At 56.4% G+C, this 17144-nt stretch overlaps 1 protein-coding gene across 5 annotated transcripts in view; it reads left to right on the forward strand.

The window, feature by feature from the left end:
- The window catches only part of RGS3 (regulator of G protein signaling 3), a 204835-nt gene that overhangs the window by 41186 nt on the left and 146505 nt on the right, over positions 1–17144 (forward strand). For 4 of the 5 annotated variants that reach the window (XM_065572233.1, XM_065572234.1, XM_065572232.1 and 1 more), the window contains 5 exons: positions 7732–7782; positions 11546–11604; positions 12491–12585; positions 13589–13657; positions 15185–15245. In XM_065572233.1, the coding sequence (XP_065428305.1) occupies positions 7732–7782; positions 11546–11604; positions 12491–12585; positions 13589–13657; positions 15185–15245 (335 nt within the window). Of the gene's footprint in view, positions 1–7731; positions 7783–11545; positions 11605–12490; positions 12586–12858; positions 13013–13588; positions 13658–15184; positions 15246–17144 lie in introns of those variants that run through there. The other variant, XM_065572235.1, reaches the window with a different exon arrangement.

Consider the following 17144-nt stretch of genomic DNA (forward strand, 5'->3'; position numbering starts at 1 on the left):
CCCAGGAATAACTTCCAGTGACTTCCCAGGCCTCTGTGGCTAGTGCGGGCTGGGAGTGAAGGAAAGGGCTGTGCACGCTCTGCCTGCTGGTGTTGGAGCACCTGGCGTCGCCCATTCTCCTAGCAGTGGCAAGTGACTATTGATCAGACCCAGGGAGAGAGCAGAGCCCTGTGGGGCGCACAGGGGAGGGGCCGGGGCACCGGTGGCACAGAAGCAGCTGCCTCTCTTCACCCTCTGGGCACAGCCCTTGAGGAAGGTTTCCTGCATTGCCTTGGGCCATGCCATTGCTCCTGGGCAGGACAGCAGCGGCCTGCGAGCGACTGGGAATTTCAGCTTTCAAGTGTGGACCGGGGTGGAGGAGATCACCCGTCAATCACATTGTCAGGGCTGGCTCCAGGTACCAGCTTAACAAGCAGGTGCTTGGGGTGGCCACTCCAGAGGGGAGCGGCACATCCAGCTATTCGGTGGCGAGGAGGAGAGCTCCGGGGAGGCGCAGCCTTGGCCGAGGGGCGCCCGGCAGCACCAGCGGCTCCAGCCCAGCTCGGGCCCCAGCACCCCCGGCCCGGCTCGGGCCCCAACAGCGCCGGCTGAGCACCTCTGGCCTGGCCCCAAGCCCCGCAACTCCGGCCGGAGCGCAGCCCGATTCCTGGGCTCTTTAAAGCCGGTCCTGGTCAGGGGAAGTGGGGGGTTGGATGGGTTGGGAGTTTGGGGGGGGGGGGGGCTGTCAGGGGGGTAAGAGTGTGGAGAGGGGTTGGGACAGTCAGGGACAGGGAGCAGGGGGGGTTAGATGGGTCTGAGGTTCTAGGGGGGCTGTTAGGGGGCAAGGGTGTGGAGAGGGGTCGAGGCAGGCAGGGAGCAGAGGGGGTTGGATGGGTCGGGAGTTCTGGGGGTCCTGTCGGGGGGCGTGGAGCAGTTGGATAGGGCATGGGAGTCCCTGGGGGTCTGTCTGGGGCGGGGGTGTGAATATGGGGTGGGGGTGTGGATAAGGGTCGGGGCAGTCAGGGGACAGGTAGGGTCATAGGGCGTTCTCAGGAGGGGGCAGTCAGGGGACAAGAAACAGGGCGGCTTAGATAAGCGGTGGGGTCTAGGGGGCAGTTAGTGGCAGGGGTCCCAGGAAGGGGCAGTCAGGGGACAAGGAGCGGGGGGGTTGGGGGTTCTGAGGGGGGCAATCAGGGGGTGGGAAGTGGGAGGGAGTGGGTGGGGGTGGGGCAGGGGCGGGGCTAGAGCGGGGCTCCTCCCTGCCCTGTCCTCTTTTTTGCTTGTGGAAATATGGTAACTCTAGATCAGGCTCCAAGTGACTTCACAAAGCAGCAGGTTGTCACTGCCGCTCCCTGGATCCTAATCAGACCAGTAAGTGGGGAGTGCGTGCATGTGCGTGGGTGTGGTTTGTAAAGCTCCATGCACCACAGCTACCGAGAGCCGTGGCCCTGGGATGTCCAGGGCGGCTGTGCAGCGGGGCCATCATGGCTCCAGGTCTCCGGGTTCAGCTGGCCACACTGGGGCCACCTGGCTGCTCCTGAACACGCACAGAAAGCTCAGAGCCAAGCAGCAGAAGCAAAACGTTTCCGGAACCAGGGAGAGCGAGTGACACTCCCACGCTGGGTCCCTCTGCTTTGCTGGGCCCTGGCCTTGGGATGGAGAGAGCCTCGTGATTCTGTGTGGAGGGGAGAATGTCCTGCGATGTTCCCTGCAGCTCCTCCCCTGGGTTCAGTCCCTGCAATTATACAGTGAATGCGCGAATGCATCTGCGTGTGTGTGTTTGTGACAAACCTGATGCTGATTCCTGGTTTCCATGGGGGCTAGTGGACTATTCTGTGCTGACGGAGGTTGTTTTCCACGTTCCCCCCATGCTGCTAGCACACAACGTTGGCATTTGCTGATGCAGTTTCCTTTTCTCTTCAAAGCTGCAAGATCTTACTTACAGTTCTGGTTTACTTCTCTCCAAGGCCCGCTGCAGTAAATCATCTGAGAATAAAAGCGACAAGGTATAAAAGGCTGCTGGAAGCAGGCAGGGAATCGCACCCCTTACCTGACAAGGCATGTCCCTTCCTGGGGGCTATGCTTCCGTAACATCACAGCCACTTTCCTTCCCCACACCAGTCCTGGGCCAGGCGCAGTCAGGGAGGGCTGGGGCATGGCTGTGCTCTGCCCATGTGCCCAGAATTGCCCCAGTTGAGACCCAAGCACTCAAACAACATGAGCCAGCCCCCCAAAATCAGGATTGGCTTAAAAACATAAGACTAAAAATAGTAAGTTTGGGCTCTTTTTTGTTGGCCTTCTGGGTTTGGAGCCTTTAGGTTGCACCTGCATCACCCTACTTGGCTTTCTTCTTCAGCCTGGAGGCCAGAAACATCCTCTTTTGAAATGAGAGCTGAAATTCTCACTTAATCACTGGACTCCAGGAGCTGGGACTTGAAGGACAGAGACCTGCGAGAGGTGGCTGGGAGACAAGGCATTGTGGTGCCAGTCAGAATTCTTACCTCATTCAGTACAGGGCAACCCATGCTCCTCCAGTAAAGCATAGCCAAGTGCTGTAATGAGAGTGCTACAGTAGAAGAAAGACGGAGTGTTGGTGGTAGTGAGATCCCTGCTACGGGGATCCAGCATGAGACGGCAATAGAAATACACCCAACTCATTGCTCTTATGTACAGGTGGAAATACCCAGACTGCCCAGGGCTCCTTGGATGGCTCGGAGGAGTGGCAGGAGAGCTCTCAGCCCTTAACTGACCGTGATGGGGGGCAGGATCCTTCACCAACAGATCTCTACTCCCAAGGGTTTTAGTTAAACAGGTGCTACAAACATGAACAAAGCCCAGGGTTAAATGCATCAGAATAGGGATCATTGCCCTTGGTAGTGAGCTGGCTCTCTCACTTCCCCGATCGCTGAGGTAAAACTCCCCCTGCCCTGTCTCCACTAAGAGTTTACAAGGAGATCGTTATCTCGTGCTCACTTGTCTTGTAAAATTCCACCTTTATCCCTAGTGGAGACATAGCCTTGGTGGGCCTCACTACTGCTTCTCTGGTGTCTAGAGAGACTTCTCACTTCCACAAGACCCGGCCGCATTTCTCAAATGCAGCCATCAGCCCACCCTCTTCGTCTGGGGAAACTCAGAAAGCCAGCAGCTGCTTGTGTCCGGATGTTGAAGTTAATAGAACTTTTGCTGGTTGTTCTACATAGGGCGAGGCAGGCGTGGGGCTGCCTTTCCTGCCAGCCGCGGGTGCGGGAGGCCAGCACTCCGTTTGTCTGAGAAAAGCTGAATGCCTCAGCTGGACCCATATTGCCATGTGTTTGCAGTTTGTTTATTTAACTCTCCCCTCCTCTGTCTCCTAGCCCAGCCGCAGTGCATCCTTACACATCTCTCAGGCTGTGGTTAACCTTTACTCTCTTGTGTTGTTTGTATTATCGGAGTGCCTAGGAGCCTAGTCAGGACCAGGACCCCTGCGTGCTCAGTGCTGTACAAACACGCCACACTAATGCCAGCTCTTTGCAGGTAGCTAGAGAGAGACAGGGCTTTCTGAGCCAGCACCGTCATCCGTTTCCTACAGGAAGATGGGGTTTTCCATACTGGACCAGTCTGCTAGTCTAGGACCCTCTCTCTCGGCACCAGTGGCCAACCCCTCATGGTTCAGAGAAGGTCAGAACACCCCATAAAGTTCCATTGTTTCACTAGGTGGTTTTTCCTCCTCCTCCCATCTTTTTGTAAGCATTTGTACAGCACCTAGCACCTAGGGGCCCTAATTCATGGCCTGCTGGTGCTACTGCCGTGCACATGGTAAATACTAAACCAATCCTGTGCCTCAGTGCTAGTTACCCTGATCAGTGTCCAGTCCGAACACTCCTTCAGATTGAGTAATGCTGTCATAAAACAGCCTCACATCACTCAATTATTTTAATCCCAGCCGCAGCCTTCTGCCCTGCTTCTGCTGTTCTCGCTCTGCTTAATCTCAGCTCGTTGTGTTTAGGGAGCACCATGTGCTGCCTCCCAGAGCCAGGGCTCCCCCTGCCACTCCCAGCGCAGATTCGATCCGTGCTCTTCCTCTCCCCACTCCGCAAATAACCCTGGCACAAAAGCTCTCTGTCCCCTCGCGCTCCCGTTCCTTAGCAGGTCATGCTTGGCTGGATCACATCCTTTTGCTTTCCCAGCGTCACTATTGTCAGATGTTAATGGCGGAATAACGAGGGTGTTCCCACGGCTTCGGAAATGGGAAGATGGCAAAAGGGTTTAAGTCCTGGCTCCAAATGCTGGGTTTGTTCTGGTAGCATGTTAAACACTGAGGGCCAAATTCACCACTGGTGGAAATTGACATAGACTTCAGTGGAGCGGCACTGACTTACACCAGCTGAGGGTGAAATGACCCCCCCGCCTCCGCCTTGTTACTTGGGCAGAGCTGTGAGCCGTCTGCCCCCAAGGTGAGGTGCCAGGACTTTACAGCCCAGCTGCGCCCCGGCTCGGCCAGCTGGAAATCTGGACTTCCCCCTAGTGCTGAGGCTCTCCAGCAATACCTCATGGGATTGTAACTATCAGGACTGTGCAGAGCCTGTCCCTGCTTCCCCTCCCCCAAGGCTGCTTTCCTCCCCCGCCCCTAGCATAACTAATTGGCTGGGGTTCCCTGGCACATGGGAATGTGTGTGGCATGGAGCCAGGGCAGGAGATTTCTTGAGTCTCAGGGCTCTTAGGAGTAACAGCCTTCACTCCCAAACATTGTCTCGCTAATGCTACCTAGTCATTGCATTGAGCAGCCCAGCCCTAGATCTCCCAGCACTGCACACAGGATGGGGAGTTTCATTATCCCTGTTTTCGGGATGGGGAGATCACGGCCCACAGAGGAGAAGGGACTTGCTCCAGGTCACCCAGCAGCTCAGGAGCAGAGCCAGAATTAGCACCCGGCTCCTCGCCCAGTCCCGCACTCACTGCCGTGGGGATCTTTCTTTTCTTCCTGCAGGTGCATTGTAGGTCACTGTCCCAGTGAGGGGCTTTCACAACCCTTAGCAAAGCAGGAAATGCCATGTGAAGGTGCTGCTTCCCCACAGTGCCGCCACCGCACCAGAGCCCTGCCCCCCTGGGAGGCCAGCCCGGCCCCTGCCAGGAGGGTCTCTGGGGCATGGGGACTGGTTACCTGAACTCCTGGTAGGGGATCCCCTCTTCCACTGTCAGTCCCTGGGGTTGTGCCTGGGCAGCCCAGTGGGAGCTCTGCCAACCAGCACAATTCCCCCTGGTCAGGGCTCCTAGCCAGGCGCACGGCACCGCAGAGAGGGTGCTGATGCCTCTGGGATGGGCACAGAGACAATGGCTGTGTGAGGGAAGGGTAAGGTGCTGGGCTCTTCCCCATTCCTGTTGGCACCCATTGGGCTGGGGGGGGGGGATAGGTGCCCCGGCCATGGCAGGTTCAGGCCGGGGCTGGGTTTGGGCCAGGGGAGGGGTGCCCCAGCCATGGCAGGTCTGGGCTGAGGCTGGGTTCAGGGCACCCCTCCCCCGGCTGAGGCAGGTCCGGGGCTGAGTTGGGTCCGGGAGAGGGGCACCTCTCATCCGCGCCACTTACAGGGAACATAGCTCCCTGCCCCCCTGAGCTTACAGGCTGCTGATTGCCAGTGCAGTGCTCCATCCACGAGGACGCACTGCCTCTCTGCCTTAACACCTTGCTAAGGTCCCTGCTTCCAGGAGCATACACTGTGTGTATAATTGTACTCAGCACTTCCCCAGGGGTTACTCTCTCAGACCACCTCCCTGAGGCAAACTGCTCCTTACAGCCCGCTAGTGGGGGCGGGTCGGAGTTACCCCAGGTTTGTGGACAGGAAAACTTTGGCAGAGGGGCTAAGGGACCTTCCAAGGCCACCCAGAGGGAAGATGGAGAGCTGGGAGTTGTTGTATTAATTTTGTTGGACTATATGGGACAAAGGTGTTAACATAACCCGATCACTGTCCAGTGTTAAACAATGTTAAACAAGGTCCAGGGTTCAGTATACAGAGCCCTCAGCCTGCTCAGTACCAGGGCAAGCTCCATTAAGGGCATATAGAAAAGAAGGAAAAACAGCTAAAGTATTTGAAATGTGAAGTATTGAATAAGGCTTTCATTTGAACTACATCCCTTGTTCCTTTTTCTTTGAGCTGGAGAGAGTTTTCAGAAGAACCCCCTCTTGTTTGACAGGCTACACTGCAAAGAAAATCTCACAGCACCGAATCTCAGAGCCCAAGTCATGCTGTGGGGCTAAAACCAGCAGTGTAAATGTTTCTGCTCTGGCTCTGAAACGTGATGGGGGGGGGGGAGGTGACACATTACTCAGGGTACAATCTGGACAGCTGTGTCCCCTCAGTTCTCAAACCTGGGGTGCCTTTTACACTGCTTTGCTGTGAGAACAACCACTCCTGTTCTGCCCACACACAGCCTCCAGCATGTAAATCCCCCCCAGCCATACTGTATGCCACGGAACACATCTTATACAGTAGAATTTTATAACTTTACATACAATGTGGCCACACAGATTTTACCAAGACAGTAATGTTCAGCAAATTATGAGTTTTCAGATGACTTCACAAGGCATATTTTGTACAAAATTTATCATAGTCTTGTAAAAACGGTGAACTCAAGGGTACATATTGTCTCAGGAGGGTCTCAGAACCTGGGCTTCAGCCCGAGCGGGAACGTCTATGCTGTTGTTTTTAGCCCTGCAGCCCGAGCCCCGTGCACCCAAGTCAGCTGACCCAGGCTCTGAGACTTGGTGCCATGGGTTTCTCTCTGCAGTGTAGATGTACCCTTAGATGGTATTGAAGATGGCAATAGCTTCCCTTTTGGGGAAAAGAGAAGAAGTTGGTTGAGATGGGCTGGAGCTGGTGTTAAAGTCTAATTCTGTTTCATCCCAGAGTTGTCTGGGGTCTGGCTACAGCTCATGGAGGTGGTGATGTCATCTGGGTCCCTCTCTGTGTCCGCTCAGGTCAGGGTCAGGATGACGAAGGCCCCGGGGTCCCAGGAGACAGTGGGGGTGGCAGCCGTGATGGTGAAGCTTGCTCAGTAGCCAGTTTTTCTCCCAAAGTCTCTTTCCTTAAGGACCGCAAAAGGGCGTGGGGGGTGGACTAGTCCATCTTCCCATTATTTTGTCCACCAATTAGGCCTAGTTTCTGACATACTGATTTTGGTTCATTGATACTCACTCCCACATTGCTGCTGTTTACCAGGAATGATCTTAATACAGCCCTTGAGTTTTATCACAGGCCTTTTTGTTTGGGCTAAGCCAGTCTTTCTGCCTCCCTCTCGTACCTTTTCCTGTCACGATTTGTTGGGACAGGTCATTGGGACACTTTAGTTACTGTCACTTACGTTGAACAGCTGAATTCCCATTAGGGCATGTTTGCAGGCCCAGTGATCACACCAGGGTTCAGGAGTCTCCCATGCCCCGTCTCTGTGGCCACATATCGCTCAGCCTTGTGAGGCGTGTATAAGTGAGACAGATCCTTTCCAGGAGCCAGGTTTTCCCAGCCCTTCCCCATTGCCACAGGCTCCTCTACACGGGCAGCATCTCACCGAGCAGCAGCCCCTGAAATGCTGTTAGAGCAGGGAAGGGAGCCAGGGTGTTTAGTGGCTGGAGTGAAGCTGGCAGAAGGGCAGAGCCATGGGTACTGGGGGGTCCCTCTGCACCCAGCTGGGCTGGCTTTTGGGGCATCGTTGGCAGGGAATCTCCCTGGATGAGATCCGCACCAGTCGCTCACCTGCTCTTTCTCCTGTTGTTTGCCCAGGTCAGCTGAAGCTGTCCATCGACATGCAGGGCAGGCTCCTTGTGCTGCACAGTAAGTATCGCTGGCGGGGGGGGGCGTGCCGGGATACAGTCCATGTCACCAGGAGTGCAGGGGCAGCTCACGAGAAGGGCACTTTGTAGCGGTCTGTACCCGATCACAGTGTTAGCCCCAGAGAGGCTGGCTCAGCAGTGGGGCTTGAACCTGGGGCTGCTGGTGTGGAAAGAGCAGGCTGTGCTAGCAGTGGTTGCCGCGTGCTCCCCAGCCTCTGCCTGGGGCCCAGCCATGCTAGAGGGGAACAGAGCACCGCCCCACGGGCATGTGCTCACCTGTGCGAAGGTGAGCCCTGTGGTCTCACCTGCGAGGATCTGCAGTGACTCTGGTGCCGGTCCTGCTGCCCTGCCCTAACCCAGGCAGAGGGAGAGCCGGGCTTGGCTCTGCCTTCCGGGACCCAGCTCCAGCCAGATCTCCTAAGCAACCCAGGCAGGCTGCTCGCTGGCAGGAGCCTCACTCCTCCCGCGGTGTCCTTGAGTGAGTCACCAGCGATGCTGCCGCAAGGTGCGCCCAGCGTCACCCCTGCTAGGCGGCCCAGCCCGTCCGGCCACTCTGCGGCACATCGGGGGCTGGGCTGCGCTTTGCACGCCAGGCTGCACCGAGCCCTTTAGCAGGCACAGGACAAATCTCCAATACCAGCGACTCTGAGTGACCCTCGGCTGGCTCCTGAGCGCAGCATGGGGATCCCGCCCATCACTCTCTCCAGGCCCCACGGCTGGGGTTGATTTCCCACGATGCCCAGCAGTCTGGCTCGGCAGCATAGGAGCCTGCAATGCCCAGAGCGCGATAATGGAGCCCTTGTAACCGCTGGAGCCCATGGGTCAGCCTGAGCTCACCCGTGATTGGCTGAAGTCCCCAAGGCGGCTGGACACCTGGACTTTCAATGGGGGGGAGGTGCCTCACCTGCGTGGGCACTTTGGAAAATCCCAGTGGGCACCTACCTGCATGGTTAGATGCCTGAAAACCCTAGTAAACAGGGTCCCATCCAATCAAACGCACAGCGACGTCCCCAGCGACTGAGAGAGGCTCTGCAGTGCTGTGAGCTCACCTAGCTCGCATGGCCGGTACTTCTGTGGGATACACCTTCAGACACAGCAGCAGTGTCGAAGCCGCACATAAAGCAACTGCTCCCAGAAGCCCGGGGCTGAGCGCAGGTTGCTGCAGAACCGTCAAGGTGACCTGCAGAAAGCTGGGCTTGGGTCATTGATGCTTCGTCATGCGGCATAAAGAAGGACAGAAAGATTTGTCACAAATGGCTTTTGCTGGTGTCACTGGAGGTCTCAGATATGTGTACTGGGCACTCTGGTGAGGGCATTGCCCAGTTACCCCTGTGGGGAGCCCAACACTTGGTTTCTGGGGGAGACAAGGCTCCAGTGTCTTATCTAACTCCCAGTGCTTTGTGTACTGCAGCAAGCGACAGGTTCTCTGTGGCTCACAAACAACCAAAAGGTCACGTTTTGACCTGATTTATCTCCTTTGGCCTGCTGCTGTGGTGATGCATTTAACTTTTACATTTAATTTCTGAAGAGCAGAGGAGAAAAGGCGCAGGGGTCAGGGAAAGGAACAGGAGACCCAACCCTTCTTCCCCTCTGGGATGGTAACAGTGGCCTGTGGCTAGCTGGGGCCTCCTCGGAGCCTATGGGGAGGACCTGGGCCAGTTAATAGCTCACACGGAGAGATGCCCACTGATCTGAACATGCATGTGCACGTAGAGCAGATGCAGTAGGAGGGCCGGGGTCCGGCATACTGGAACACGGAGCGCTCCTGACAGCAGACAGGAGGGTGGATGGTCTAGTGGCAAAGGGGCTAGTTTGAGTTCAGGCCAATGGGCTCAGTCTTGTTCATGCCACGGACTCGCTGCGTGCGCGTCGGGGAACCACTGAACCACTCTTTGCCTCAGATCCCCATCTGCAAAATAGGGGCAATAAATTCTGGCTTGTGTGCTTCAGCGTCCTAGCTTTGTGGGCAGGTGCTGTGGATCTGTGCGGGGGGCTGAGCTACGCAGCAGTCTGAATGGAGCCAGGAAACACCCACATGTTCTGCAGAAGGTCTCTGTGCCCACGGAGAAGCTGCCCTCGACGGCAGGACAAGTAGGGGAGCTGGGGAGCAGTGATTGGGAACTCCCTGAGCCAGCAGTGAGCCGTGGAATCCAGGGCCGTGTTGAGATGGAGTGGGGCTGGGGAATCCCAGAGCTACAGTGGGTGGGCAGTGATGAGAAAGGAAGTGTAGCCTGGGTACCTAGCCAGTGAGAGTTGTATCTGGTAGCAGAACTGGCTCCCCAAGGGGCCTGGCCGAAGCTCCATTGCTTATAGCTGGTGCTGGCCCTAGCCAAGGTGCTGCATGATCCAGCTCATAAGGGTGGCCTGGGTCCGTGCTCCTCATCCCTTTCCAGGCTGGCATTCCCTGGTACGTGCAGGGCCGGTGTCCAGCCTCCTTCCAAGGGTGGAGTTAGGGATTACAGAACAAAGGAGAAGGGATGGTTGTTCTGACCCTAAAAATGGGTGCAAGAGTCTGGCACAAACGATGTTTTATTTGACTGGAGGCTGGTCCGGAGTGAGTCTGTTACTGGGAACTTGCTCCACACTTCAGAAAGGATGGTAACAAATCGGAAAAGGCTCTGAAAAGAGCTGCAAGGATGATTAGAGGTCCGGAAACCTGCCTGACAGTGAGAGGTTATAAATCCCCATGAGGGGAGCAGCTTTCTGAGACTAGAGAGCTCTTTAACCAGCAGACACAGAAGGAGACCGAGTGGCTGGAAGCTGAAGCTGGGTAAATTCAGACTACAAATCAGGGAGGTGTTTTACCAGAGGAGGTGATTAACCTTTGAAACAACTCACCTCAGGATGGGGTGGATTCTCTTTAAACCAAGGTGGGCGTCTCTTTCAGAGAGACCTGCTCTAGCATAACCAGGTTGATGCAGGAATCCCTGAGGGAGATTCTCTGGCCTGTGCTTTGAGCGTAATGGTCCCTCCTGGCCTTCACATCTGGGAAAGGGGCAGCCCCAAATATGGTAGTGGAAAGCTAGGAGTGTGTGCAGCAGAGGGGTCTTACTGCAAGCCCTTTGCTCCTGTGCTGTTTGTGACAGCCTGATCCTGGCCTAGAGGAACCCAGGCCTCCCCCCGGCAGATGCAAAGCTCCTGCTGTAAGGTAGCAGGCCGGGCTCTGAACGGCAGCTCCTGGCTGTGCACAGCTCTGACAGCGCCTCCTGTACAGAACAGTCTCGTTCCCATCTGTGTGTGCTGGGGCCGGATTCTCATTTCACTCACACGCCTGGAAAGACGGGGCATCGCCACTGCAGCCAGTGCAGGAGGCTGGTTTCGCAGAGGCGGAGCAGAGATGGAGCTCTGGCCTTTGCTATTTAACTTGACGATACATTTGTCCCGGGGCCTGGCGCCAGTAGCCCCTGCGTTGTGTGAAGTCAGGCGGGTGAAATGCAATTTGTCAGCTGGATGCTGGGCTGCATCTGCTCCAAGCTCCCCCACAGACGCATGTGTTCATAGGACAGTTTTACTTCAAAAGAAAACCCTCAACCATTTCTCTCTGCAATCCCCCTGTGCCCCACGAGCCCTCAGGGGCAGGGAGGTGCCTGCCAGGCGCGGAGGCTGCCAGCCCATGTCCTGTAAGCCAGCTCTGGGTTAATCCTGCCAGTCAGGCTTGACAAGGAGGAGCCTGGCTTTCAGTGCCCGGCCCCAGGGCACGAGCGCAGTGCTGTGGGAAGACACCTTGCTTGTCTCTTTTCAACCATGTTTCATTTTCTTTCCAGTTATGGAAGCAAAAGGCCTGATGGGAAAAGAGTACCGGACATGCAACTCCTATGTGAAGGTGAGTTCTCTTGCCGCCCCAGGGGCTTTGGATTCAGCTGGGGATGAGGATGTGACCACTTCGTACCCCTTCTGGTTTTGGGGTGAATTTCCCCAGGCATGCAGCTGGGCTCCCATCTTCTCCCTGTCCCTCTTCTGGGGCTCCACAGAAATCGGGGCAGAACCTTTGCTTTGTGCCTGCCCATTTGTCCTGAACTCCCCCGCCCCATCCCTGCATTTACCGGCTGCTGAGTGCTGGGTGCATCACTGTGCTAACTGCACCTGGAGGCTGTGGCATCCTCCGATGGAGAACTTGTTGTCACAGAATCATTACTGGCAGAGAACGTGGGAGCCAGAGGAGAAAGCTCTGTCTGTGGCTGTCAGCGCTCATCAGTTTTGGCAAGCCAATGCCATCATGCAGACTAAGGAAAGGGATGAGACTGAATGATCAGCATTAGACAAACTCCAGTAACTGCGCTGTAGGGCACAGGGCTGGGCAGCCCGTAGTAGGTCATTTCCATCTCTACTTCCGCTGATTCTAACGCGGGTCTCAGAGGTAGGTAGGTAGGTAGGGGTGTGTGGGTGTGGGTGTGTGTGTGGGTGTCTTTACTTGGCCAAAGACTGGCTAGGAATATTTGTGCAAATCAAACACTGGGTTCTCTGAATTGCTAAGGAAGAATTTCTCCTTTTCATGTTGCCCAAAGGAGCTTTGTATTGTTGTGGCTAGACCTGGTCAATGCAAAGAGACCTAAAAACCTGGCTAGCACAAACTAGATCTTTGAGACTTTAGCCATCCATAAAGCTGACTGGTGGGTCTTCTGATCTTAGCACTAGACAATTGCTGGGTTTGTGGTGAGTTTGTGTTTGCTTAAAGATGGCTAATGTGCTGTTTGTTTCTCTACATCAAGATGTCTGTAGTACCAGATACTGATCGGAAATGCAGGCAAAAAACCAAGACCGTTCCAGACAGCAAAAATCCCATCTTCCACGAGCACTTTCTCTTGTGAGTATGCAGGGTCCGAGGTGGCACCATCCTGTCCTTCCATTGGTTTGTGTTCCAAACGGGGCATGTGTTCGGAACGGAGCTGGAAGAGAATCTGAACTGTGGCAAATGCTGCCTTAGCCTCTCATGGCCAAGATCCCCTGTTTACTCACAATAAACATGCCTCATGCATGATGAGGTTTTGTGCTGAAATGAGGAGTGACCGACATTATTTTGCTGTTTCTTGTAGCTGAAATGCCTTGAACTTTTGAACAGAGCTTTGCTGAAGCTCACAAAGCTGTGACTACACAGCATGACAGCAATACTCCTGCACATTTGGAGTTTCTTATTTGGTAGCTTCTATGCGTCCGTACGGAGTCGGGGAAAACATTCCATTTCCTAGACCCTGAGCCTGCCACGATCGGGTGGATCAGTATGAACAAGGAAGGTAAAAGGATTTCCCAAAGCTCTAGCATGTCCTTGCATGGGAAGGGGGCTGGCGGCTTGCAGCGTTTTGGTGGAGTTCATTATTTCTAGCAGACCTGCCTCTCTCGGATCTCTGTCCTCATGAAAAAAATATTCAGTCCGGCACAGAGTGATTATTTAGGAGTATGAATGATCGTGTTTTTGTGGTGGTCTTCCTTTGATGTTTAACATGTGTCTGTCCTTAAACCACCTGAGCTGTGTTTCAGCACCTGCCCAGGAGAGTTCACCTCCCTTTGCAACAGCTTGTCAATAACAAATGTCTCCTTTGTTTAACCATGCAAGCAGCATGGCCCTCAAGTTCTTCGTTATGTAATAAACATGGACTGGAGCTGGCAGCCTCATTAATTGTAGTAAATTAGTGCACAGTAGCTCGTTTGAGAAGACTGCCATTGATGGCAATTGCTGGGAAGCTCCATGTAGGAATCAGTGGGGCCGGGAAGGGGGGATGTGGCATAGCTGTAGCACTAACCCCACCCCTCGGTGTGTGTCCTGGTGGCGATGGGTGCTCTCATCCTGTCCTTTCTGGCTTCTGTTACAGCCCCGTTCAAGAAGAAGATGAACAAAAGCGTCTTCTGGTCACAGTCTGGAACCAAGAGAGAAACTCCAGGTAAAGCCACTTTCAGGACGGGGCTGGGGTTGCAATGCTGCTGAGCCGTCTCTTTAACAAGGGTTGGAACGGCCGGAGAAGGGATAAAAATACCGTTTGCTCTGGCCACGTCCACGTGAGTTCCTTCGGAGCCTCGGTCTCGTGGCCCAGCCTGGCGTCAGTGGGGGTCACGTGGGTAGAGCGAGAGCATGATGTGGCTGCTCGATCTGGGCAGCTTTGCAAGGGGTGGGTGACGCACGTCTGCACACCGGCCTCAGCACACGCCTCTGCTCAGGGCGCTCTCTGTTGCACGCTGGGCCCCGAGTGCTGCTGGGAAGCTGCGGATGCCGGCCGTGACCTCGGCCGGTCTGGGGCTGTGCTGGGCTGACATTGAAGCAAACTGCAGTTCCAAGAGCAGACGCTGCTGGGGCCGGGGCAGCATTTTGCCCAGGCTTGTAGGTAATGTTGCTGAGGTCAGTTAGCCTAGGGGAAGCGTGCACAGCGTCTGCTCACACCGATGCCTGGTGGTAGCCCAGGAATGGCTCGGTGCCCGCCCTGGATGCTGCATGCAGCTTCACATGCATGGCACATGGGCAGCCTGTTTTGAGTTGTGCTGGCCATGGGTGCCACCAGTCCAGATGTTCAGCACGCTACATCCAGCTCCGAGGCCACTGAGTAGCATCCCCCACCAGAGTCATGTTGGGCGATGTTGGCACAAAGGGCAGGATCAGACATCACATTGGGGGCAGCCAATGCTGGAGCCCACGCTAATGCCATGCTGACCTAGGGGCCTGCACATTCTGCCCAGATGCAAACATGGTGCAGTGCTCCAAGTATCCGAGAAACTAAAGAAGGAAAAGTCCTGGTGGATCATTTACGCTCCGTCTCAGGTCCCTGCATGGCAGCTGTCAGCAAATGCCAGTGTTGTAAAGGGCTGGGAGAGCTTTGGTCTCCGAGCAAATCCATGTAGTGCCCAAGCCATTATGCCAGGCGGGCTCTCCCGGGCAGGGACAGATACCCAGGCATGCAGAGCTGCCTCCGTCTCAACAGCAAATGTCCAGCAGGTGTCAAGCAGCAACACTGGCCTGCCGGTGCAGCCTGGCTCCAGAGGAGCATTAGCTTTTTTAACTACCCTCCAAGCCCCTGCCCCTCTGTGCCAGTCTCATGGCAGAGACGTGGCTGTATGGGGTGGGAATCCAGCCACCACCATCCTTGGAGTGACACCGTGAGTGGAGTGGAGCAAACACAGGAGGGGCTGGACGGAAGTGCAGGGTGACTTGGCAAGATCAGCGCAGTGGGGGCTCCTGCTGCCTGCAAAGCCCTGCCCTCAGGGAGAGGACAGAAAGCCCAAAGGTGCATGTGTGGGGGAGAGGAGGTGTGTAGCTCTGTGTCTCCTTAGCCCTGTGCTAGCATCACTCCTGCAGGAGCCAGGCCCTCCTGGCGGAAGGAAGAGGCGGGAGGCGTGCTGGTGGGGAAGCTGCCCCGGGTCTCTGGGGTAAGGAGGGTTTAAGGGGAGACGCTAACCCTGCTCTCTGATTCCTTCTCCAGACAGAGCCAGCTGATCGGCTGTATGAGCTTTGGCGTGAAGTCGCTCCTGACCCCAGACAAGGTACAGTCCCTTGTGGGTATGGAGCACACACTGAGTTCGGGCCCTTCCTATCCTATGCACCATGTGGGAGGAGGCGATGTCCTCCCGTCCGAGGCACAGTGCCCTTGGCAGAGCCTCCTGGGTGAAGCGCCCTGCAACTGGGAGTGAGGGCGCCAGGGCCTCTGCGGGAGGCTGGCAGGAGAGCAGATTGGAATTGACAGCTGGGGGTTGTTTTCCAGTGGAGAGAGCATTTCCGACAGTGTGATGAGCACGTACCCAGCTCTGCGATGGGCGGAGGAAGCTGCTCTCTTTGGTTTGACAACGGCCTCCCTGCCCTGCAGGCGCCTCCTTGCCCTCTCGACCCAGGAGAGCGCAGTGAGGCTGCTGAGGTGGGGAGCCGGAGGGCCAGGGGAGTGAAGGAGTCGTGGTGACTCTCTCGGCCAGTGGCACCTGCTCACCTTGGAGGCAGGGCCGGCCTTAGGCCAATTCCCCCGAATCGGGCCCCGCGCCGAGTGGCAGGGCTGCCCAGAGTGGGGGGCAAGTGGCAAAGAATCCCTTCCCTGGCTAGAGGCGCCTTTTTAATTTTTACTCACCCAACGGCGCTCTGTGTCTTTGGCGGCGGGTCCTTCAGTGCCACCGAAGACCCGGAGCGAGTGAAGGACCCGCCGCCAAAGACTAGGAGCGCGGCCCGGTGAGTACAAGCCCCATGTGATTTTTTTATGGTGTTTTTTTTTTTTTTTTTTTAAGTCAACCCTGACGGGGCCCCGTCAAAACTATTTGAATCGGGCCCTGCACTTCCTAAAGCCGGCCCTGCTTGGAGGCACAGGCTGACAGGGACCCCATCTGCTGCTTGCTGGCACTGAGGACAGGCTGCTCTGGCCAAACACCAGTCCAGGTTCAAGGCTGCACAAGGCCGCCCGGTCTTGTTTGTGTGAGGCCCATCTGGGTGGCCCAGCAGCCCCGGGGTGGAGTGCCCGGCTGCGCATTGGCCTGTGGCTGGTGAATGCAAGTGCTGCCCATCCTGCCCAGAATGGGGCTGTGTGCAGCACCCAGGGAGAAGAGGCGCTCCGCTTTCCCTTCCTGTAGCACCCCAAACCCTGCTGGGGCCGGCCTGGGGCATCCTGCTGCCTTTGTGCTTCCTGGGGGCTAAATTTCCCATCTGATCTGCAGGTCAGTGACTGTGTTCACCCTGGCCAGAGCTGCCCCAGCACTGGTGATGGTGGGGAGAGCAATGCCTGTTTCCCCACCTCCTGGAGGCCCTGGGAACGCTATGACCTGCCCCCAGGGGGATGGGCCCTTCCCTCTCCCAGCTGGCGAAAGCTCCTTCCCAGCCCTTCGCTGAGACTACCGTCTTTGAGCCTTGTCCCAGGCACGCGGGAAGGGCCAGCCCGTCTCACGGGAGCTGCAGTCCCCTGACCCTTCTGCCCACACCCAAGCATGATTCAGCCCAGGGGGTAGCCCGGAGATGGTGCTGGCCTTGGCGGTTGACCACCGGTTCTGGGCAATGGACACAGCTCAGTGGCCAAGGCTGGTCGTTCCCGACATGTCACCAGCCTGGGGCCCTGCGGACTGTGTGTAGCTGTCGCCCGGCCGGGGGAGCGGATGGGGGGAGCTGTATTTCAGTGGCTCTCAGCCCCCTCATGCCGGGCCCAGCGGGTGCCCTCCTGCTGCCCTCCAGGCTGCTGTGCCATCAGCATGCAGAGAACACTGCTCTGCTGGGGCTGGCCCAGGCAGGTGTGGGGCGAGAGGTGCTGGGTGCTAACTTTGGCAGCCTGTTTGCTCAGTGGCATAGCCATTCCAGAGCACACTGCCCCTGCTCTGTAGCCCTGTCTGAGGCCAGGTGGCCAGTCGAGGCACTGATTTAATCCTCTGAAGCCCAACACAATAACACTTCCACGGTCTGTTCCGCCCCTCAGTCCC

The sequence above is a fragment of the Chrysemys picta genome, chromosome 18 (assembly GCF_011386835.1).
Source record: "Chrysemys picta bellii isolate R12L10 chromosome 18, ASM1138683v2, whole genome shotgun sequence".
Lineage (NCBI taxonomy): Eukaryota > Metazoa > Chordata > Testudines > Emydidae > Chrysemys > Chrysemys picta.